Here is a 25,220-nt window from a genome sequence, read left to right as displayed (position 1 = left end):
TTTTCCATCTGCTAGTTTTGACATTATGCTTCACAGGAGACTTTGAAGTGAGTTTTCATAGCTTTACCTATTTTTTTTTCAAATCAAATGATTCATGTAAATAATGATTTTAGAATATAACTGTCATTGTTGTTGATGAAAAGTATTGCGATCTTCATGGTCAGAATGATCTCATCTCATTATCTCTAGCCGCTTTATCCTGTTCTACAGGGTCACAGGCTAGCTGGAGCCTATCCCAGCTGACTACGGGCAAAAGGCAGGGTACACCCTGGACAAGTCGCCAGGTCATCACAGGGCTGACATATAGACACAGACAACCATTCACATTAGAGTCACCAGTTAACCTAACCTGCATGTCTTTAGACTGTGGGGGAAACCGGAGCAAACCCACGCGGACAACATGCAAACTCCACACAGAAAGGCCCTCGCCGGCCACAGGGATCGAACCCAGACCTTCTTGCTGTGAGGCGACAGCGCTAACCACTACACCACCGTGCCGCCGGTCGGAATGATATTTTAAAAAACTGGAAGTCATAAACACGAGTGTCAATTTCAGTTCAATTAATTGGAATTGTTTATTGCATGTGGCTCACACAGTTTTTTCAAGGTTAGCCTTGAAAGCTGTGAATATTAATTTAAATGGTCATTTATATTTCATATAAACACTAGTAGGCCCTATTTAGAAATACAAAGCCACAAAGAGGGTATTATAAATATTCTTTTATTACCTTTTTTATTTTGATAAAGAATGGTACATGTGAATGACATTCAATGCTTATTTATGCATATTTTATAATTAACATTGATTTCTCCTTTGTGGTGTATAAATGAGAGTTAAGATCAGCTTTACTGGTATATTGCACAAATAAAGCCATTTGGTGAAACTTTGAAGAAGAGAGTGTACCGATTTAAAACGTTAAACTAATTAGAATAATTAATACTAATTAAATAATACTTTGCATAATTTGTTTTTACTCATTTTTCAAACATTGTATTCAGTATACAACCATCTACGTGCCTGCCAATTTCCATGTAAATATCTTGAAAAAAGTTATTAAGGGAAAAAAAAACCCATTTGATCTCATTTGCTCATTAGGCCCATTTTGGACTATTACATAATATTACATAAGTTTTCTAAAAAAAAAAAATCCGTTTTTTCAATCTTTGATTTGTAATATCTCAAGAACGGATAAACATAATTAGCATAGTTCTGATCGTTTCGCTGATGTAGAATATTTAAAAAGGATTGAGTGGCTGACCTTTACTAAGCGACTTCAACTCTTAGCTTACGTGGTGTGTGAGGTAATGCTGTAAATGTCAATAATCTCATCTCATCTCATTATCTGTAGCTGCTTTATCCTGTCCTATAGGGTCGCAGGCAAGCTGGAGCCTATCCCAGCTGACTACGGGCGAAAGGCGGGGTACACCCTGGACAAGTCGCCAGGTCATCACAGGGCTGACACATAGACACAGACAACCATTCACACTCACATTCACACCTACGGTCAATTTAGAGTCACCAGTTAACCTAACCTGCATGTCTTTGGACTGTGGGGGAAACCGGAGCACCCGGAGGAAACCCACATGGACACGGGGAGAACATGCAAACTCCGCACAGAAAGGCCCTCGCCGGCCACGGGGCTCGAACCTGGACCTTCTTGCTGTGAGGTGACAGCGCTAACCACTCCACCACCGTGCCGCCCAATGTCAATAATATTGGGGCAAATTATTATATCCTGTCCCATTCAACATTTCTTCCATAGCATGTGTTTGTGAATCGTCGAGTCCAAGAGCAGCTAGATAAATCTTATTTTTCCTCATATTTAATTTTTCATTTCATTAAGCAGTCATGATTGTCCCAGAAGTGTTTGACAATAAAAGTATAACAGGAGGACTTGTGCTCTGAGGAGCCTCTTCTTCCGCGCTAGAAACCTTCATTGATATTCCTCTCACAAAATTGAGATTCTGAGGCCAGTGAGCTGACGGTCCAATTCGGCCTTGAAGTAAAACAGGAACTATTCAGACCTTATTCATTCCCAGCTTAGTTCACAAACGTCTTTTTGAATACTCATATAATTTTATATTTGTTGATTTCTGTGCATCTTTTGTAAGACTAAGGCTGGATAAAGAATCACAGGGCGTTTCGACCCTTCCCCTGATCCACCTGTCCTCTCCACTCTTTCCGTTAGGCGGCAGTGCGGATAACTTTTAGTTCGGCCTGCACTGCCAGCACATTGCTCATTCACAAGGAAAGGATGGAGTTGGCGCATCCTCAACTTTCATCTACCGCAAGCGCCGCAGCGGACTTCATGATAAACGAAGGCATATTAAATCTTGTATTCGTTTCTGTACGTTCTACTCCCTTGCATACGTGATCTGGATATTAGCGACGTTTTCTGGTGCCCGGTCGCTTGTTGATCGGCGACACTGCTCCAGTGATAGGACCATCGGGACATTCACTAAGCCGCCGGAGTAGCGAGTGTCCACATGACTGCAGGCTTGAGGAAAGGTCTTGGGTACGCCAATACAGGATAGTTTGGAAATATTCGGACAGATATGTAGAACTGCTGAAGGTCATATGAGCAACAGGGATGACTTTGCAACGCGCATCTGGGACAATCTACAGTCAATTGATATTTCATGCTGCCTTTTACTAACTGACAATGCCACTGGTTCCTTTAAGTTTCTCTCACAGCTGCTGAGAATGAGCCTATGCGCACTGCGAACATTTTAAAAACACAGTGTTCGCCTCTGTTTTGGATTAAACCGCTGTCAGATCAACATCGTCGAGACCTATCCAAATCGGATATTTCTGCATAATTTAACTGCTCTTTGAATCGGGGAAAACGTGCCGTTCATCCGGTGTGATGGGCACCCTCGGACTTTACTGACACCAGGAACAGTCATTCTTTGGGGCTTTTTTTTTCTGGGGTAAGCCTCAAATCCATGTGGCCATTTTACAGTAATATTTTGATAATCTAAGAAACAAGGTCTGTTACATTTAGCCGTTGCTTTTCGTCGCCGAATCATGTACAAACAACCACGGCAGTGTCGATTCTCCGAGCCAACAATCTTATAGGTAGCAGAGGCTGAATGGTGCTGCCTGAATAAATTCAGACTCGTATTATCGTCGAATTGTTCTCTTTGAAGCCCTTATTTCCATGTATTTGGTGTCTAAAGTGCATGCCATCTCTTATCGTGTGTGTGTGCGCGCGCACGAGAGAGAGAGAGAGAGAGAGAGATAAATGAACAACAGGTTTAATGCATTGTATCGTAAATTCCTCTGGATATAGGAAAACCTTACCAGAAATCAGTGTCCCAGTGTTTGTTCAGGCCTACACAGTTAAATAGAACGTTACTATCACCATTAAAAGTAAGCTGTTTTGCAGGACCTCTATGTTATATGTTATGTTATGTTATGTTATGTTATGTTATGTTATCGAAGGTCCAATATTTGCAGATGTTTTTCAGTGGCTTGTCCTTACATCAGCAGAGAGAGAGAGAGAGTCACGACACCAACTCGCTATCAGTATGGTTTGACGCTGCCTCTTTAAGGTAGTTATATACTGAAGATAAACTTTAGGGATTTACCTGTCAGTATTTCATATAAAGAAATTCCCTTGAAAATGTTTTACTGGCAATGGACAAAGGATGGATTTCAGGAGCCTACATTTGTCGAAAATAAGAGATGAAAGTGCATCAACTAGTATTACAAAGGGATACATTAAGTTCATAAACATACTGTATAATGGCACATAAATAGAAAAAAAACACTAATGTTGGGCTTAAATCAAACAGAACATCTCCCATTATTCTCATATAAATAAACTTGATATCCTATTTTTTTTTTCCTGAACAGGGTTGCCAGGTTCCAAGTATAGTTCCTTGAACATTCTGGGATCGTTTCAAGTATTTTGTGCTTATTTATTTATTTTTGTAGTTGGATTGATACAACCCTGACAAGTTTCTAGAAACTGGTATTTGATGCTCCACATTAAAGTAAAAACCATGCGAACACAGGACCATGTTTTGTGACGTCCTGTGGGATCCCAAAGAGCAAACCTAGTCTAAAGCTTTCTGGCAAGCTTTCTGTAGAAAACAAACAAACATACAAAAAAAAAACACACACAAAAAAACAAACAAAAACAACAACAACAACAACAAACATATACTCAAAATTTTTGAAAGCCCACATATAGTTGTGATGGTCAGGTGTCCACAAACTTTTGGCCATATAGTTAATTATTATATAATCATTTCTTACTTAACTAGCTAGGCCATGCCACTGCTTTCTCTGTGCTGTTGTTTGCATCATCATAATCACCAGCAGCAAGGTTTTACTTACTTTTCCATGCATTCTTCACACTACCTTTCTCCAACATTGGTATTGTGGTATTATTATGCTGTGTGTGTGCATGTGTAAGAGTGTGTCTCACAGTGTGTCCCCTGTAGGAGAGCATGTTAGAGAGAAGGCAGTGCAAAAAAAAAAATTCAGCCACATATCGGAAAATGGTGTGACCTACAGGGAAAATCCACAAACTTCCTTATGGCCTGTTTGCCCATGACAGATTTCATTCCTGATAACCCAGAAGCACATAATGTTGGCTTTGATGCTAACTTTATTAGCAATCTGCAGTTTAAAAATAGATGCACAATTGGTTCCGAACAATATACCCAAATTATTACATAAAAACCCCTTATGAGTTATTCATATAAAACAAAATTTTACAGAACATCATAATTGATACTAATAGCACAAGACTTATTACCTTAAATATACAGCAGTGCGAAACTAAAATAAATAAATAAATAAAAATAATAATAATAGTTGGGACTATTCCCGTAACCTGGTGCTGGGTCAGTATTTAACAAACCACAAGTTGGGTCATGTAGAGCTTAATGTGCATTTTGGTTTCTCATCTCATCTCATCTCATCTCATCTCAGCTCATCTCATCTCATCTCATTATCTCTAGCCGCTTTATCCTGTTCTACAGAGTCGCAGGCAAGCTGGAGCCTATCCCAGCTGACTATGGGCGAGAGGCGGGGTACACCCTGGACAAGTCGCCAGGTCATCACAGGGCTGACACATAGACACAGACAACCATTCACACAGTCCAAAGACATGCAGGTTAGGTTAACTGGTGACTCTAAATTGACCGTAGGTGTGAATGTGAGTGTGAATGGTTAAAAAAAAAAAAAGACAACCATTCACAGTCAATTTAGAGTCACCAGTTAATCTAACCTGCATGTCTTTGGACTGTGGGGGAAACTGGAGGAAACCCACACGGGCAACATGCAAACTCCACACAGAAAGGCCCTCGCTGGCCACAGGGCTCGAACCCGGACCTTCTTGCTGTGAGGCAACAGTGCTAACCACTATACCATTGTGCCACCCTTGCATTTTGATTTAATTACCCAAAATAATTTTTTTGTAGGGTATGTTGTTACACATGTTTATAACCAGTTGTATTCGCAGTAAGCTCTTGAATGTCTGAGTAAGCTTGTTTAAATGTCTTTTTTTTAACTACAAAATATCACCTTTGTATATTCTCCTCTTCTTCTTCTCCTTCTTCTACGTAGTAGGGTTTTTTTTTTAAACCAACTTATCCTTGGCTTTCCTGCGAGAGATAATAGGGATCGCCATGACGCCCGCCTCTCCCAGATGCGGGTTTTTGAGTTCCGGTTTATCCAAGCAGCTGAGGTTGAGGGAGCTGAACGTAGCTGAGGGAAGCTAGCTATGACAACCGTGTTTTAGTCAGAGGATAATGTCTTTTTAAATTATGTCTTTTTCTAGTTCAACATGTGCCATTGTCAGGTGTACAAGCAACTCACGAAACCTTGAAGATTTTATTAATGGAATCTGTTTTGAGCACAAACAGACTCGCAAAATGTGTTGTCCAGCACCATACACCTCATCTGTCCATGCGATGCCTTTCTTTCCACTAACCACTGCATTTTGGACCTGAATCAGCAACATTAATTCTATGTAATCATTGTTTAGATATTGTACATTATTCAAACATTACACTACATTAGTCATTTAGCTGACATTTTTATTCAACGCGACTAAAAATAAGTGCATGTAGCCTAGGTAGCCAAGAGAATCTAAGAGCGACCAGTGCTGAAGTACTAGTGTAAACAAATAGCCTACAAATACCATCCAATATCTGGAATGATCAGGGTAGTTAAGAAGTTGAAGAAGCTTGGACAAAATACAAAGATAAGGATTTATTTAAGTATAGTATGTTTATTGTTTCCAAAGTTTGACAGCATTTTCTTCTGCATTAAAATGTTTAGCCTGTGCTTCTCTGACCTAGCTTTTGCTTCTTGAGTCTATACAAGAGACATCATGGTACAGTAGGCTGGTAGAGTTTGATTAGACTAGATCTAGCTGTTCATGGTTAATATGGTTATAGTATTGGCAGATGCTTTTTTCCAAAGCAACTTACAATATATAAACGCTACATTATTAGTAAACCAATACAATAATACAATCGCTCTACTCTGGCATAACTTACCTTCCCGATGATAACTGCTACACGACTGCAGGATTTTCCTAACCCTGCAATGCAGGAACAACTGACCGTTTCAATCATGCCATTGGTTCTCATTATTACCCAAGCCAGGTGTTTGGGTTTGTTCATGCTCTGGCTAGGCTCAAGCTCAGCCTTTAAGCAAATAAACTTGCCCTCTCTTTTACACATAATTTTGCCAGTTTTATTACTGTGTAGATAATTGTACACCTCTGTACTCTTGTAGTTCCTTAGATCCTTGACATCACAGGGATGTGATTTTTCCGCGAATTCACGGAATTCCGCTTTTTTCACCTCAAAACTTGAAGAAAATTTTTTTTCCGATTTTTCCCTCATCCACATTCATATCCTATTTGTTCCGACTTTGTTTGAAAGATGGCAGCCTCGGATTTGCATCTTTACGCTCGATCACGGAGGCTGCCATCTTTCAACTCTTTGTTTGAAGCGAGCTTACGTACAGCTATCTAACAAGCGCGTTCATTGGTTGTTACAGAGCGATGAGCCAATCACGTACCTCGTTTCATCTCAATGACGTAATTGCGTAATGACATAATTACGTCAATGAGATGAAACGAGGTACGTGATTGGCTCATCGCTCTGTAACAACCAATGAACGCGCTTGTTAGATAGCTGTATGTAAGCTCGCTTCAAACAAAGAGTTGAAAGATGGCAGCCTCCGTGATCGAGCGTAAAGATGCAAATCGAGTTAAAGAAATCGACAGAATAGTGAAAAAAAAGTTCCGCTGGGAATGGTTGGAGAAAAACCGCGGCTCGCCTCGGAGCGAATTACGTCACAAGGCGCAGGGCTAGCGGGCCCTGCTCGCGCTGGTTCTTTGGGGTGTGTGTGAGAGAGAGTGTGTGTGTGTGTGAGAGAGAGAGTGTGTGAGTGAGAGTGTGAGTGTGTGTGTGTGTGTGTGTGTGAGCGAGAGTGTGTGTGTGAGCGAGCGAGAGTGTGTGTGTGAGAGTTGCATGTTGACCATTAAATTGGCTTGGATTTGTTAATCATGACAAGTTTTTTCTTGTGTGTTTGCTTGCCATTTTAGTACAATTTTTAAGTCAGAAAACCCCAGAACCCAGGAGCTTCAGGGGGCTTCCCCCCTTGTCCCCCCACCAGGCCGCTGCCCTGGACCAGCTGGGGGCCTGTGGCCCCCAGACCCCCGGCTAAAATTTTCAGATAATTTCACCAGCCCCAAATCACATCGCTGCATCAATGCCCTCACTAAGAATCAAATAATTGACAAGGTCAGTGTAGCTGACGTCGGGCCACAACTTCATGTTATCTATCCATTCTGTGAGGATACGGATGGGGCACTTGGATCATATTATCCCCAGAGCACGTCAGAAAACCAGACCCGTGTAACCATCTTTTAGTCACCATTGATCTTATCTACCTAGCAGTTAGCGTTAGCTACAAATGTCAACACAGTGGAGCGGAAGAAAGATACTGACTTCTGCTATGACACAACAATGAATCATGGGAAAGGCCAGAGTTTGGGAAAGTTGTGGATACTATACAGTATGTTACCACTGAAACCACAAAATATAATCTGAGAACTAAGGTACCTACTTACAGCTTTTCTTTCAACCTCAGACTTTGCCTCTCTCTGGAAAATTGAGAATTTTCTCTGGCTTTGTGATATATACAGTGACATTGCAGCAGCAAAATTGACCAAAACACTATGTAGTGACATTTTAGCAGAAGAAGTAAATAAGTATGTTCTGTCAAACAAAAGTTGAGGTAACATTCTGAAATAATCCAGAAAATGACCACACATGTATTATGTTAAGATTATATAAATTATACATGGCTTGCTGTAAAGCTGTTTTGTGACAATGACCATCCAAGTCTTGAAATGCTGCAAAGCATAGATGCCTTCAAAATACTGAAATTCAATGTTTCTACATTTTAAAAAAAGAAAAAAAAAACCCCCAAACCTATACACAGCAGTAAGCTGTCATAAACTAACAACAAAAAAGTAGTCTCCGGTACAATTGGTGTAGTTTTATAAGGGAATTAGCTCAAGTTTTCCTGAGCATCTTGGATGATATGCCACAGTTTTTAGGGAGAATGACTGTTGTACATGGTTCTTTTTTGCATGCAAAACCCACCAGCATGCATGATGTCTTTTGTCTGAAAATGGTCAGATGCATATGTCACTGTCTTTACTTTCATACAAACATGTTTTTGAAAAAAAAAATGGTGGAAAAATGTTTAGAAATATAAAATATTTGAGGGCATGGGGCAGCCTTGACCTGAAGGTGAGAGAACCAGCTTTGGGCCCAAAAAGTTGCTGGTTTGATTTCTGGGACTGTCAGGAAAAATGTGAGGGGAGTTGAGTGAATGAACAGCACTTTCCTCTCCCTCTGTATCATGGCTTAAGTGCCCTTGAGCAAGGCACCTAACCCCCAACTGCCCCCTGAGTGCAGTAGCATAGCTGCCCACTGCTCTGGGTATGCGTGCATGCGTGTGTTCACTGCTTCAGATGGGTTAAATGCAGAGGAGGAATTTTGCTGTGCTTGAGTGTAAATGTGACAAAAAATAAAGAGGCTTCTGATTTTTGTACTGGCTCAATGCAGAAGTCATGAAATAAACATCTACAACAATTTCATCTCATCTCATTATCTCTAGCCGCTTTATCCTGTTCTACAGGGTCGCAGGCAAGCTGGAGCCTATCCCAGCTGACTATGGGCGAAAGGCAGCATACAACTTGTGCTAAAAAAAATAGGATGCCTAAGACATTTGAATGGTAATATATCATTACAAGCAAAAGCTTGTAAACCCTTTGAAATTACCAGTTTTTGCTCACTGTAAAAGTCACTGGCTGCACCGAGTGCTTACTGGTTTCCAGCGGTGAGTAGAGTGAGCAAAAACTGTACTCAAGTAAAAGTATTGTGATAAAATAATAATAATAATAATAATAGTAATAATAATAATGACTCAAGTAGAAGTAAAAGTACTCATCAAAATAACTTGAGTATGAATAAAAAAGAATCTCACAAAATGACTACTCAAGTGGAGAGTATCTCCATGTGGTGATTTATTATTTATTATCTGTCTTGCATTCAAATGGATTGAAATGTCAGTTATTCCCAAAATAAAACTTTAAAGTGCTTGTCTAAACACAACATAAAATCTGCTCATTCAAGTATTATATACACACCAAATACCATAAATTAAGGCAATTTTGCCACAGGTTAGTTTAATAAATCTTCCAAACTCGCTTAATGGTAATGAAATCTCTTCCATTTTTTCTAACCGCAAAGCCACAGTTTTATGCCCCCGCAATTTTACAAACAACAAAAAAGGTTGTTTGTGTCGGTCAGCCCTGCGATGACCTAGTGACTTATCCAGGGTGTACCCTGCCTCTCGTCCATAGTCAGCTGGGAAAGGCTCCAGCTTCCCCTTCCTGATTAAAGATACCTTAAATCAGAATATAACGGACATTTGAGTGTGAAAATAAACTAGTCTTCCAAACCATTTTAGAAACAAACTGTACAACTTCTAAAGTGTTTAGTGAAATTTTGCATGACAGAGAATTTGTTTGAGTGTATTTGAATAGTGTGGTAGTGTCTTAGTGCTATTTTGAATTTATATTTGAAAGTTTTAAGTGAAAGTTTACAAGTGAATTATCTGGAAAGTGATTGATGTTGATAGACTTTTGAGGTTTTAAGTGAAAGATTACTCGTGAGTGTATTTTGGTAGTACTAAAATTTTGCATTCGAGTGAATTTCTTTGTGGAGTATATTTTGATAGTATGGTAGTATTTATAGTGCCATTTTTAAATTTTGTTTGAAAACTTTCAAAGTTTGCAAATGAGCAAATTCCTTTGATGCATTCTGATAGGATTTTGATAATATTTCTAGTGCTTTTTAAAAATTCTGTTGGAAAGTGTTTAGTGAGAGAGATGCATTTTAGTCGTACTAAGACAGTGCAGCATTTATTTAATTGAGTTGTTACTATTTTGGTTAAATCTTATTACAATTTAATTTATATATGATATAGTTCTCTGTATTTTTACATGAGTTTACAGAAGAAAAACACATTTGATGCAATCCAAAAATACTTTCATTCACTGTGACTATTTTAAGAAATGATAAACATTCTTCTAAAGCATCACTTGTGTTATTTTCTGTGGGTCTCTGTATGTATACAATATTCAGGCATGAGATTTTTCAGCTAAAAATCTGATTTAAGACTTCCCTTTCATTGTTATTACATTAAAATTCAAGACGAGTATTATTTCAGATTTTTCACTCTGAGCTATCTCATGCCTGATACATGAATCCCATAACCTACTGTATAGTAACTGATAGAACAATATCAACAATTCAAAAACTCTTTCATTGTATACATTTCAAATGGTTTGAAATTAATTGGGATTCACTGTTTTTATCGTTTCAACCGTGCATCATACCCTCGTTCAATTGAAAATGTCGTTCACGCACTTTTCTCCCCCATGAGGATTTTGAAAAGTTGGCAAGTATGCAATTTCGTTCATGTGCGCAGTAGTGGTTAGACTAGTCTCAATATGGAATCACGTTTTGGAGAGAATTCTGATAGTGATTGGGATTCTTATATGCAGGATGAAGGGGCAGATGATTAGCAAGGATATTCTGGAGTAAATGGTTATCTTTTTGAGCCCCCAAGATGAGAAACTGCCAGTTCACTCAGTTCATGACAGTCTTCCTCTGTAGCATGCATGAGATGGAGAGATAGATAGAGAGAGAGAGATGTGCAGAAAGCAGTGGTTACCTTTCATCATGTTTTCCTGACCAAAACTAAAAACAAACAGAGGCTTGCAATATTGCAATCTGAGAGCATTTAACACATTTCAGTTAATAATTAATGAAGATGATTACACCACATTTTTCTTCCTGTTAAAGTGCATCAGATATGATAAGATCGGATATTGCAAGTTTGTAAATGTTGCTCATAATCCTGCGTCTAGTGCACTTGTGTGTATATGTGTGTGTGATAAAAGGGGAATCGACAAACTGTCCAAATGTCATTTATTAATTAAATGGATTTCTTTTTGCTCCAGTAATTCCCATGTGGTCGTTCTGGTGGTGGTGAACATTTGATGAATCAGATTTATTATTAGTAGGCTTTCGACTTAAAACATCATCAGATTTTCACACAAGTCCTAAAAGTAGATAAAGAGAACCCAGTTAAACAATTGATACAAAAATATTATACTTGGCCATTTATTTATTGAGGAAAATGATCCAATATTAGATATCTGTGAGTGGCAAAAGTATGTGAACCTCTTGGATTGGCAGTTAATTTGAAGGTGAACTTAGAGTCAGGTTTTTCTAATCAATGGGATGACAATCAGGTGTGAGTGGGCACCCTGTTTTATTTAAAGAACAGGGATCAATCAAAGTCTGATCTTCACAACACATGTTTGTAGAAGTGTATCATGGCACAAACAAAGGAGCTTTCTGAGGACCTCATTGTTGATGCTCATCAGGCTGGAAAACTATCTCTAAGGAGTTTGGTATCATCATTCCAAAGAACATTGTGCAAGAGCTTTTGTGGTTTGCTCAGATGCATTTTTGCAAACCTGAGTCATTCTGCCATATTCTTTGGAGAGGTGTTGTTTCCTAGCCACCCTTCCATGAAAGCAATACTTGTTCAATCTGTTTCTAATTGTTCTGTCATGAACATAAACATTTCATGTGTTTGCAGAGGCCTGTAGATCAATGTTTTTTGTTTGTTTTTAAAATCTCAGAGCATTAACTGGTCTGACTTTAGACTGAATGCTCCTGATGCTCACTCCTGAGAAGATTGGTAACTGTCTTAAAGGCTTTCTATTTGTAAACAATCTCACCATTCTCACTGCTGAATGGTGAATTTCAGAATGTTTGGAGATGGCCTTATAACCATTCCCAGATTGAACAGCAACACTTGCTTCTCTGAGGTCATGCCTGATTTACTTTCTTCTTGGCATGATGTATACATACATCTGAGTGCTCCAGAACACCAAAGTTCAGCTTTTATAGAGGTAGTCACACTTCTTGATAAACTCATCTCGTGCATTTTACTAGTAACACCTGGCTGCTAATTATTCTATTAATGAGTATGGAAGCAAGAGGGTGCACTTTCTTTTTCCCATGACTGTACTAGGGGTGGGTATAGAGATCTTGCAGTCATGTGACCGGAAAGTACACAGCCGCCATCTTGTCGGTCAACAGCACAGCTGAATATTGCTGCACTCGTGTACAGAATGGATCAATTTCAACCGACGGACTACACGACTCATTTTTCTAATGAACAGATAACTAGATATATGTCTAAAATAAACGATCTACAGATTAGTGACCCTTATGGCTTACCGGACGGAGTTTTCACGACCGTGTCAGTGGATGTTGAACTGCCAGAGGTGGAATACCCGGACGTGTATAATTACCTCATTAACTTTCCCTCGCTGTTCAGTGGTGAAGCACTGTGTGCTTATAAATCTCTGGACAGTTATCTTTACAGAAATTCAGGATTTGTCAGCGACTCAGATGTGGCATCTTGTAAACAAGAAAATGATCCTCACTGGACGGGTAAGTCACTTAAGTATTGAGTATAGCACTGACCAGCCGATTATAGAATAGAATAAGGTAATTCCAGCTGTAATTCCAAATCGTCCGTCTTGTTTACCTGGTGTTGGAGAGGTAGAGGCTTAGCAGTGGAGATTTGAGTGGCTGTTTTCTGAGCTTAGTCAACTCTGACTCGCTTTTGTTTCCTCTCCCGGCGCTGCCTCCTTAGCTTTGCTTCCAATAACAATCCACGGAGACCCCGCTGGTCTCGCTATCTCGTCCGGAATGTTTTTTTTTTTCTCGTCCGGAATGTTGTGCATGCGATGGAAATCACTACAAACCGTCATTTTCTGCTGGAAACCAATGTCCAGTAAGTCCATACGGTTGTAGTGGATATTGAAGTCCGGTACAGACGAACAACACGCAAAAATACACACAAAAAACATAAAAAACGTGCACAGGTAGGGAGAGCTTGTAGCCGCAGCCGTTGTAGTAGAATTGTATATAGTAGGTTTTTCCAGAAGAAAAGGTAGAAGTAAAAGCAGAAGTAGAACCAGAAGTAGAAGTAGAAGGCGGAAATATGGCGTTTGACCGACAAGATGGCGTCTGTCACAATCTGGATCGGCTGTGACGTCACATGCAAGTGCTCCATTGGCAAAGAAGTCACGATTCAATTCGAATCACGATTCACATGCTACGATGCGATACTATCACGATGCATCACGATTCTTGAATTATTGCGATGCATTGCGATATAGTCAACATACTTCAGTGAAAATGTAAAAAAAAAAAAAAAATAGAGCATAATTACCAGTGGCTGTGTACGATCTGGATAGTGTCTCCAATTGATGCATAACTCAGAGCAACTCAGTTCATAACTGAATTTATTGAAACGACTTTGGAGGTAGTTGCCATTAAAACAAATATTACTGTTTCCATACTAAACAAGTGGACACAGTAATGACAAAAAGTGCATAGGATTTATAAAACTAAAAATAATAAAAGAAAACTAATAGCAGCAGTTTTCAATTTCTTTGCAGCACCTGCAGTATGGGAGGACAAGGCAATAATAAATATCAAAATACATATACTATATTACTCAGTACATTAAATTATCATCATCATCATCATTATATTATTCGTTACATTACTTTACATTATATTTAAATGCCTTATGCATTTATAGTTTGTGGAGCATCCTCAAATTAGGAAACAATACACTCACTTAGCATATTTCTTTTAGCATGTTGTAGTACCGCAGCAGTTATGTCAGACTCGGTGAGTGTGCAGATGTCCTTCTCAGATTTACGTATTTCTGCAGACAGGAGTGCAGCGTGGATGGCAGGCTGTTGCTCTAAAAAGCGCTCAAGCATGTCGTGCGCGCTATTCCAGCGAGATTTGTAAACAGAGTCGCAGTCGCATATGATGTCTATGCAGAATGTCTAGGTCGCAGTAGCCCGCCGCCGGAAATGCCACTGGCATGAAGGCAGCGGGCGTCAAAAACTCCACGGCGACATCTACAGGACTGGAAGTTGTATTCTACTTGTTTTTGGCTGATGTTCGCCAACCATTCATACAATTTTATTTATTCATTTTTTAAAATTAATAATCGATATTTGGCATCAAGAATCAATGCAGTATATCGTGAAAGTTAGTATCGCGATGCATTGTCATGACGATGATTTTGCACACCCCTAGACTGTACCCATTGTGTCAAAAAGGTTCATATGTCAACAAACTGGCAATGTTGTGGATTTTTTTGTTTTGTTTTGTCCCCCCCTCCCCCAATACAGAGTCTTAATACACTTCTCATTGCATGCTGTTTTTTATTCCTTGAATTAAAGGAATTGTCCTTCCTTAAATAAAATGAAAAACTATGACAACATAAATGTGATACAAATCACATCTGGACACTTACAGTTTTGCTATGATAGCTTAGGACTACAGTTACCATGATAACTTTAGGACTGCAGTTGTCATGAACAGTCTTGCACTCAAGTTGCCTTCAATGAGCAGCTCATCTCATCTCATTATCTCTAGCCGCTTTATCCTTCTACAGGGTCGCAGGCAAGCTGGAGCCTATCCCAGCTGACTACGGGCAAAAGGCAGGGTACACCCTGGACAAGTCGCCAGGTCATCACAGGGCTGACACATAGACACAGACAACCATTCACACCTACAGTCAATTTAGAGTCACCAGTCAACCTAACCTGCATGTCTTTGGACTGTGGGGGAAACCGGAGCACCCGGAGGAAACCCACGCGGACAACATGCAAACTCCACACAGAAAGGCCCTCGCCGGCCCCAGGGCTCGAACCCAGGACCTTCTTGCTGTGAGGCGACAGCGCTAACCACTACACCACCATGCCGCCCTCAATGAGCAGCTGATAACTTAAAAAAAAAGTCTTCATGTTAAGTATAATGAATTTCCCCGTTGCACAACTGCACTTTTTGACCATATAGGGGACACTTGTACAGTTGAACTCAAAATTATTAGCCCCCCTTGTGGAATTGAACATAATTCTTGATTTCTCCATGAAAATGACCATTGACAACAAATGTTTTTATTCTTGAAATAAATGCACTATGAAGACATTGTCCAACAAGTTTCATTACGATATCTTATTATCACACTGAGTTTCAACCAAAAACAGCAAAAGTGAGATGTTCAAAATTATTAGCCCCCTGACCATTAGTAGTCAATTGTGTACCCTTTTTGACCCACAACTGACAACAACCTCTTGGAATAGTTTTTCACTAGGTTGGCACAGGTCTCCTGAGGAATTTTGGCCCATTCCTCCATTGCAAACTGTTCCAACTGGCCCAAATTGGATGGTTTTCGTGCATGGACGTTCTTTTTCAGCACTTACCACAGGTTTTCTATTGGATTGAGATCTGGGCTCTGTGCAGGCCACTGTATGACGTTGGTCTTGGTATCCTTGAAGTATTGCTGGACTATTTTAGATGTATGCTTTGGGTCGTTATCTTGCTGGAAGACCCAACGACAACCTAAGCGCAAAGTGAGAGCAGACTTCTGCATGTTTTCCTTCAGTATTTTTAGGTAATCTTCCTTTTTCATGGTGCCATGCACCCGAACCAGACTGCCTGTACCTGAGGCTGCAAAACAGCCCCACAGCATGATGCTGCCACCACCATGTTTAACTGTGGGAACTGTGTTCACAGGGTTGAAGGCCTCTCCCTTTCTTCGCCATACATAGGCAATGTCCATATGCCCAAACAGCTCCAATTTCGTCTCATCTGACCAAAGCACAGACTTCCAAAACTCATCTTTCTTCTTCAAGTACTCACGGGCAAACTTTAGTCGGGCTTTGATGTGACGATGTTTTAGTAAGGGGGTTCTTCTGGGACAATAGCCCCGAAGCCCATTCCGATGAAGAGCCCTCACAACAGTGTGCCTTGACACACAAACTCCAGAAGAGGCCAGGTCAGCAACAATTTCCTTTGCAGATGTACGGGGCTCTTTACGGACATCTCTGACAATTTTTCTTTCCGGAGTTCTTGAGATCTTACACTTGCGTCCACGACCAGGTTTGTTCTTGACCGAATTTGTCTCCTTGTACTTGGCAATGATGCACCGAACTGCAGTTCTGGAGACTGTAAACCTCTTTGAAATGGCAGTGTAGCCTTGGCCCTTGTCATGAGCCTCCACAATCTTTTGTCGGAGTTCAAGACTTATTTCTTTAGTCTTCGGCATTGTGACAAATAGTAATCCTCCTCATTCATTCAAATGCCCTGTTCCTTGGAGTCCTTTTAAACTGTTGAATGGAGCCAATTGACTACAGGTGTTGCTAGGAAGCCAATTGATTGCACAGGTGTTGTTTAAAAGCTGATTGGTTAATTAACTGTGTTTTAAAAGCAAGAATCCACATGGGGGCTAATATTTTTGACCAACTCATTTTTACCATATTTCATATAAAGACAGCCTAAAACTAATTTCATATTCCAAAATGCACCACAAACATCTGAATAGTACTGGTGATTGTTTGTGTATATCAATTTTTAGCAATGCTTTAAACATTTGGAGGATATTTGGGAAAATGTTCCAAAATTTAAAGGGGGCTAATAATTTTGAGTTCAACTGTAGAAGCAAGTAATTTAATCACGGTATCTGTTATCACCCAAATGAGGATGTCCTCCCTTTTGAGTCTGGTTCCTCTCAAGGTTTCTTCATGTCATTTCGGGGAGTTTTTGTTGCCACCGTTGCCTCAGGCTTGCTCATTAGGGATAAATTTATTAGGGATGAATTTATTAGTTCATGTTTATAATCTTTATTTTTTCTATAAAGCTACTTTGTGACAATGACTTTTTTGACAAATTGACTGTACTTCAAAGTACACTGCATTCTGTGCTAATTTATATAAATGTATTAATGTGCATTTACTAGTGCATGTTTGCCCCCTTCCCCACTGTTTTTGTTGCCTTAATGCTCCATGCTCTACCATCCCCTCCTTACCTCCATACCTACCTCACATTCAAGTACAGTTGCAAGAAAAAAAAAAAGTTTAGATCATTTAAAATATTCGTGGATTACATGTCGCCTGATCTTCATTCAAGTCATAATAGACTTAATAGACCATAGACATAATAGACATAATAGACCATTCAACCTAACTGATAAAACACAAATGCTAGTACAACATGTCAACATTCATAGTCTAGCCTTTAAAATGGCTATAAACCTCTGGGCTAATGTTTTGTCTACACTGTAAACCCTGATAAGTTGAGTTTACTCAAACAGTGTTTGGAAACTGGTTGCCTTGAAATTTATAGTACATTAAACTTCAGATGTCTTGTAAATGTAAATTGCTTTACCATGCAGCATGAACTAACCATTTTAAGTTTTTTGTACTTAAAAGCCTGATAAGTTGTATTTACTCAAACAGTGTTGGGAAACTGGTTGCCTTGAAATTTATAGTACATTAAACTGAAATATGTTTATTTGATTGAACTTAATATTTAAACTTTCCTAGAATTCATCTTTAGTGATTATACTTTACATTTTAACTTAACAAGAATTCGATTTACCTGTTAAAGCAATAAAACAAATGACAGTGTATAAAGTTTTTCCATTGCATTTGTATTTTATTAACAAGAAGTGCACAATAAACATTGAAACATGAAACATGTTTTTTCTTTAACCAGATATGTGCTAACATTAATACGTAGCCCCTTAACATTCCCCGTACTGCCAGCGGGACGCTGTATACTTACATTATCCGAAAAGTTTTCAAAAAAAAAAGGGTCTCATTCCAAATCCAGAGAGCTCTCCACAGTGACAAAAGCAACTTAGCCAACAGATGAAAATGACGTGAAATTGGTAAAATACCACCTGTAACTATCAAACTGTAAAACACGCGATTTCCACTGCTCTTAAAGTTAAAACAAACATTCCCACCGACAGTCAGGATCCAAAATACTAAGTTCAGAGAAGAAACGTTGGCTGAAGCTCACTCTGAATTTTACCAAACCTCACGTAACCGCTGCTGATCTGTGAAAGTTAAAATGGCGGCTTCACAACTCTGCGCAGATTAAAAAAGAGGCGTGGTCATGACTAAAACTTAGAATTTTTAAGCCATTCAACTTAAACTTATTAACACTTTTGACTATGTGTACAAATTAGTAGAATATACTTAATATTTTTTAGTAATGCAATCAAACTTTAATTTTTACGTACATTGTAATTAAAACATTTAATTAAATACAAAGTCCGGGCTTACAGTGTAGAGACTCAATGGAGTCAGTAACTGTCTTGTACAATAAAACAAACACACAGGTTACTGATGGAATATGCTCTTCTTAAGAAAGGTATGTTTATATGAACTTTGCCCTGGGAGTAACCTGATCAAACAAATGGTAGAGGGAGCATTATGGTTTTGGGCTACCTCAGGACCTGGCCATCTTGCAATCATTGAGGGAATGATACATTCAAAATTGCATCAAGACCTTTTACAGAAGAATGTGAGGGTAGTGCTCCATCACTTCAAATGTTGGGTGATGCAACAAAATGACCCAAAGCACACCTGCAGATGATAAGCAGAATGATTTAAAGAATAAAGAAGAAAATTTACCATAGTGCTGTAGGAACTTTGTAGGAAATGGTCAGTCATTCACAAACAAGGCTGGGGCAAGGTTCACCACTGTGTGAAACTGTTTGGGCAAATAGTCTAGCAGTTTAACAGCAATGTTTCTCAATGTACCATTGCAAGGACTTTAGGGATTTCACCATTAACAATCCATAATATCAAAAGAGTCACAGAATTAAGAGAAATCTCTGCATGTAAGGAGCAAGGCCAAAAACCAACACTGAACACCCATGACATTCAGGTGGCACTGCATTAAAAATAGACATGATTATATAAAACATATTGCTACATGGCTCAGGAACACTCTGGAAAACCATTGTTGGTAAGCGTAGTTCATCGCTGCATCTACCATGTAAAGTGAAGGCCATATATCAGCAACCTCCAGAAACGATGCAGAATTGTCTGGGCCTGAGCAGACTATGAGAATTGCAATAAGAATATAAATAAAGGCATAACACTGTATATCTGTTTTACTGACCATCCTTGTTCCTGAATGTTGGAAAAATATGAAAGGGCGAGCAAACATTCTGTGGTCACAAATTATTCTTCTCACTGACTAATCTCACTGTTTCTGTGATTGAAAATACAAAAACATTGCATTTATTTTACAAGGACACAATGGAAGACCACCGTGCTCGATTCTAATCATAATTGTTTTATCATGCCATTTATGTTCTGATAAGTTCATATTGCAGAGTTTAGTTTTGTATGTTATAATCATGGGACTGAAGTTTCCTAGTGTGATGTTTTTGTAGGTGTAAAAGCCATTAATGCATGCATGGCACAAATCGAGTAGAGTGAAAGTTTGAATATCTCATCTCATCTCATCTCATTATCTGTAGCCGCTTTATCCTGTTCTACAGGGTCGCAGGCAAGCTGGAGCCTATCCCAGCTGACTACGGGCGAAAGGCGGGGTACACCCTGGACAAGTCGCCAGGTCATCACAGGGCTGATACATAGACACAGACAACCATTCACACTCACATTCACACCTACGGTCAATTTAGAGTCACCAGTTAACCTAACCTGCATGCCTTTGGACTGTGGGGGAAACCGGCGCACCCGGAGGAAACCCACGTGGACACGGGGAGAACATGCAAACTCCAAGTTTGAATATCTCATCTCATCTCATTATCTCTAGCCGCTTTATCCTTCTACAGAGTCGCAGGCAAGCTGGAGCCTATCCAAGCTGACTATGGGCGAAAGGCGGGGTACACCCTGGACAAGTCGCCAGGTCATCACAGGGCTGACACATAGACACAGGCAACCATTCACACTCTCATTCACACCTACGGTCAATTTAGAGTCACCAGTTAACCTAACCTGCATGTCTTTGGACTGTGGGGGAAACCGGCGCACCCGGAGGAAACCCACACGGACACGGGGAGAACATGCAAACTCCAAGTTTGAATATACTATACGTAATTATACAACATTGATATTTATCATATAGAAGTTGCTAATGTGAATATAAAGTCTAAAGTCCTTCCTGCGCCATGCCCTGGTCTTCCCAGGCAGTCTCCCGTCCCAGTACTTACCAGACTGTTAAGGTGCATTGGGCAGTGCCGATCTCCGTTTCCACAGCCCTCAGCCTTTCGCCTAGACAGTTAAGGTTACAGTGGGGGGGCTAGTCCTCTGGTAACTGTGAGTGTTTGACTCCCCGCTCGCATCTGTATTACAGCGTGCCTTGCCAAACAGCAGTAGGTACCATTTTTATGATGGTCTTTGGTATGACCTGACCGTGAATAGAACTCGCGATCTCCTTATCAAGAGGTAGACATGCTAACCACTAGGTTATGTGTCATGCTAACCAGCTCACGGTCAATGTTCATATTACCTGGATGTTAATCCAATTTACATGAAAATTATACAACATGCAAACTGTGTTCATTAAATGTGCATATGAACTGGTTATCTCCCCCGTTATATATAATATTTTGGACATGTTTTTCTAACCATAACTATCAAATAAAATTAAAGTTAAAAAAAAACTGAGGTGCACCTCCCCATGAATAAAAGATTCTTCACAGTGCCCCTAACAGCCACATGACATATGGAATGCCCTAAATAAGCCACCTGTAGAATCTCTCACACACTTTTTTTTTTTTAAATTTATTTACACACACAGTAGGTTTTGTTCATGTGCTACTGTGTTTTTAAAACGGTATGTTTTGTGCAAGTTAGACAAATTCCGGGAATGGTCTTTCAGTAAAATATGGATGAATTAGGGCTATTAAACAAGGAGCCTGAACAATATCATGTGGAATAATGGACTAGTGGTTTAAAGTTTTAACACAGTTTATTTTGTTGTGGATCTACTAATGACTTACTAGTATCTGTACTCAAGCTTTCAAAATGTTATTGTGCACTTTTGATTCCCCCCCCCCCCCCCCAGTCTTAAATTGAGTGACTTTTCATGTATTTGCAGGACATTGTCACAAGGGAAAATGAAAGGATCTATCCCTCTTCAGGTTCTCTTCTATGCTACATTAATTCGGAGCTTAAAGGTCGTATCCAAGAGAGGTTCAGGTAGGATGAAAGTTATTGTCTTCAAGTCATATGTGATACCAATGGTATCAGTGGGGATGCCTGAACAAGTCTAGTCCTTGTTACTAATTTGTATGCTTTAAATAACTTCAAATATATTTCAAATAGGAAGGGCGCTACTGAAAAAAAACAAATTACATTTGACATTGCTCTGACTTTGACCCTTGTTTGGATTAATTCCAAAACCTAATCAGTTCATCTGCTGGTTTACAATGATACTTCAATAAAAATCCTACATTCAACCATTTGTTCTTCAGATATCGAGCTACTGATAATCACAGACAAACTGACACATGGATAGGCCAAAAACACAATATTCTAAACTTTAAAACACTGAAGAATGAGTCAGCATTTCTGAAGTTCAAACATGCAATGCCTCAGATGTTTTAATGTGTCCTATAACACATTTGTTTGTTGGAATATTTTGCATTTTGACACACTCTCTGACTCTTGAATTTAGATTTTTTTTTTTTTTAATTGAGATCTGTGATTAATTGTCAGGAAGCATAGGGACTTGTGATGTCTTAAGTATTCTTTGTGCTGTCAGGTAATTGTAAAAAAATCTAAATTTTTATTTTGAACTGTTGTAAAGTTGAAGTGTGACATTTCTCAATAAATCTTTAAAATGATTTAAAGTCCTATTGCAGCATCCTTAGAGGTGCCAGCATGAAATCAGTGTATCATATTGTGTACCAAAATAGGCTAGACCAGCCTCTGCCTCGATAGTCTTAAAAATTATTTTAAGGATCGCATTAAGAAATAAAGATGGGCCATGTGGGAAAAAAAATGTTCATCAAACAGATGCAGTGTTTATCCTGTTTTAGGCAGAAATTGAGAATGCATAGTGTGACATTCAGCATGGTGTAGAGAAAAACACATTGTGGTGATTGTCAGATGTGGTGGATGTGGCCTTTGATGAACAAATATGATTGGTATGAACAGAAACCAACATGGAGAAAGGGACTCCAAGAAAAGAAAACACCTAAATAGCAATAATGAAATGTATTAAATGAACCAAATTAACTTTCAAACACATCAAAAGGCATCTAAATTTATGGTCTCTGAGAAGAGATCAGTTGGTATATTGGAATGAGGATGATATTTAGGGAGGTGGATAGGAAAGTGTGGTGGAGGATATAAGACAGTATGCAGCTGCTACAGAATTTATGTAAAGAACTACATGATGATTTTTAGTTTAATTTTAGGCTGTTCATCGGTCACCTATTGCATCGCATAACCCGTGCAATTAGCAGCAGTCAGATGTTCTGCAGTAGTAAATTAAAAACACTGTTTCAGCATTCTTTCAGAGTTTAGATCTGCTTTTTGTGTTGTCGTGGTATTTGAGTCATGTTACTTCCACCTACAGTGACATCATGCGCATGCGCATTTTTTTCTCTCCGTGCTTCCACGGAAGGCGGTCACATTTTCTGCTCTTCCTCTCCCTCCTTTTTTCCCTGCTTGTGGTTCTGTGTCTTGTCTCGTCTGCTGTACTTTTTGAAGAGACTCTTCCTGCATTACTTTCTAAACTAAAAAAGCATGGAATTGATAAACTGGTCTCCTAACGAAATTGACACAGTTTTCTCGACGAGAAGTTTGGGTTCGGGGGAACCCGTTTGTCCTGCCAGAACGTTTGCGGCTGGTTACACGATGGACGCGTGGGAGCGGTGGCGAGTCGTGTGCCTGGCAATTCTTTCTGTGGAGGACATTGAAGATATCTGCCTATTCGGAACCATGATTACAGGACTTTTGCTGATTGGATTAGGCATTGCCCTGGTATATCGAGGAAATCAGACAACGGTGACAGCTGTTCAAAGCCCCACAAAGCTGCCCAATATGATTGGAGTGGTGGGCAAAGCTGTTGGCACTCAGACTGTGGACATTCAGAACTTTAACCACAAAATGGTTATCTCGGAGAAGCTTTCAGCTTTGCAAGGAATACGTTTTTCGGAGATCAATTTGAATAGAATGGACGGAATGGACGAGCGGTGTGGACGTGCAAAGACTGCGTCTGGACAGACCAAACAATTCATATCTTATCGACATTCGGCGCCCTGAGACAGCACCAGCCTTGGTTCAGGCCGTTGCTGAGGAAACATTTCCCCCTGAAGGTCACTGCCGGGAGACACTCTCATTCCTCGCATTCCTCTCTAACTCTCCGCGGTCGCCATTTTTACCCCCAGTGTGACAAGCGGGTGCGTGACCAGCGCCTTCACGGCTGCAGGAGCGGACGGCTGCTTGCTTGCGCTGGATTACCTCCTCCCCTCCCCCCTACCCCTCCCCTCCTTACCCCTTACCCCTGATTCCCCCCCTCAAGTCCCGTGTTTAAAGTGTACTTATGTTGTTGTGTGCTTATGCAAAGGTTTTTTTAAATGTTCCCACACTGTACTCCTGACAGGAGCATAGTGGTGGGGGGGTGTTCTTTTTTTTCCTTATCTCTCCTCATGTTGTGTTTCCTTTTTATCTTTATCCCTGTCTTCCTGTCCTGTCTACCCTATGTCAATTGTATGTTGTATATGTACGGACAGGTTGACGGCTAATTTCGCTGGTACATGTGACTAGTGACAATAAAGGGCATCATCATTCCCTCTATTGTATGTTATTGTGCTCACTTCTGTCTTAACAACATAATTACACTGAGGACAAACTAATCAGGATTCTTTTTTTTTCACCATTTGACTCATCATAAATTTATACCGTGATTTATGATAACATAAGATATTGTTACATGTCAGTTGTTCACATTTTGAAATAATAAAGGCATAGGGCCTCTAATAATTCTATATTAATAAGTTGAATTTTGCCAGTGCAAAGATGTTAGAAATGATGCATCCCAATTTCATCCCCAATTGTATCCAGTGCATGCGGGGTTTTTTTTTGTTTGTTTGTTCGTTTTTTTTTTTTTTAGTCAGGGCAGTTGCATCATGAACTTTTAAAACGGTGCACCAGTGCGAATCAGTGAACCTTACCGTCCCTATTCTGCAAGGACAGGGGTGTGCACACATGTAAATGTGAACCCTCTTTAGCACCAAAGCACAACTGATATTAATCAGTGTATACATTTTATGGAGACATGAGCTGGGTGAGGGCAATTTTGTCCTCACAAGACAAGACGTTACATATGATACCCTAGGATAAAGGTCCTTATGGCAATCTTAATAGAAATATAATAATTAGTTATTGAACAATGAATAGAAAGTGTCCCTCCAAATGTCAGGTTACTTAAATACCCACAAGATTTCAATCTCTTCCAAAGTAAATCAATTACCTTTCTTTAATTAATGATCAGTATAAATCAATTACATCGGTGCCACTTCATATCTTGAGTAGGGCTGGGCTTTATTTTATTTATTTATTCAAAAGTGCTAGTCTAATGAAAATTGAATCATAAAATCCTTGGTTTTGTGTGTGTGATATGCTCAAATAGGTTGTAAAGTTCACCGATTAAAAAAAAAAAATGGTTCGTGGTTTTGTTTTTTTTTTGGTCTGAATTCTGTTCTAAAAATCACT

General features: G+C 39.5%; 1 protein-coding gene across 1 annotated transcript in view; it reads left to right on the top strand.

The window, feature by feature from the left end:
• The first annotated feature begins 2,291 nt into the window (after window positions 1–2,291).
• il1rapl1b (interleukin 1 receptor accessory protein-like 1b) overlaps window positions 2,292–25,220 on the top strand; it is a 1,244,729-nt gene continuing 1,221,800 nt past the window's right edge. The window contains exons 1-2 of the mRNA XM_060911511.1: window positions 2,292–2,931; window positions 21,595–21,695. Of these exons, the coding sequence (XP_060767494.1) occupies window positions 21,614–21,695 (82 nt within the window). The 5' untranslated portion in view covers window positions 2,292–2,931; window positions 21,595–21,613. The remainder of the gene's footprint in view (window positions 2,932–21,594; window positions 21,696–25,220) is intronic.

Source organism: Neoarius graeffei, chromosome 27, assembly GCF_027579695.1.
Source record: "Neoarius graeffei isolate fNeoGra1 chromosome 27, fNeoGra1.pri, whole genome shotgun sequence".
NCBI classification, from domain to species: domain Eukaryota; kingdom Metazoa; phylum Chordata; class Actinopteri; order Siluriformes; family Ariidae; genus Neoarius; species Neoarius graeffei.
The sequence above is the reverse complement of the archived record's forward strand: the minus strand, read 5'-3'. Positions and strand labels throughout refer to the sequence as shown.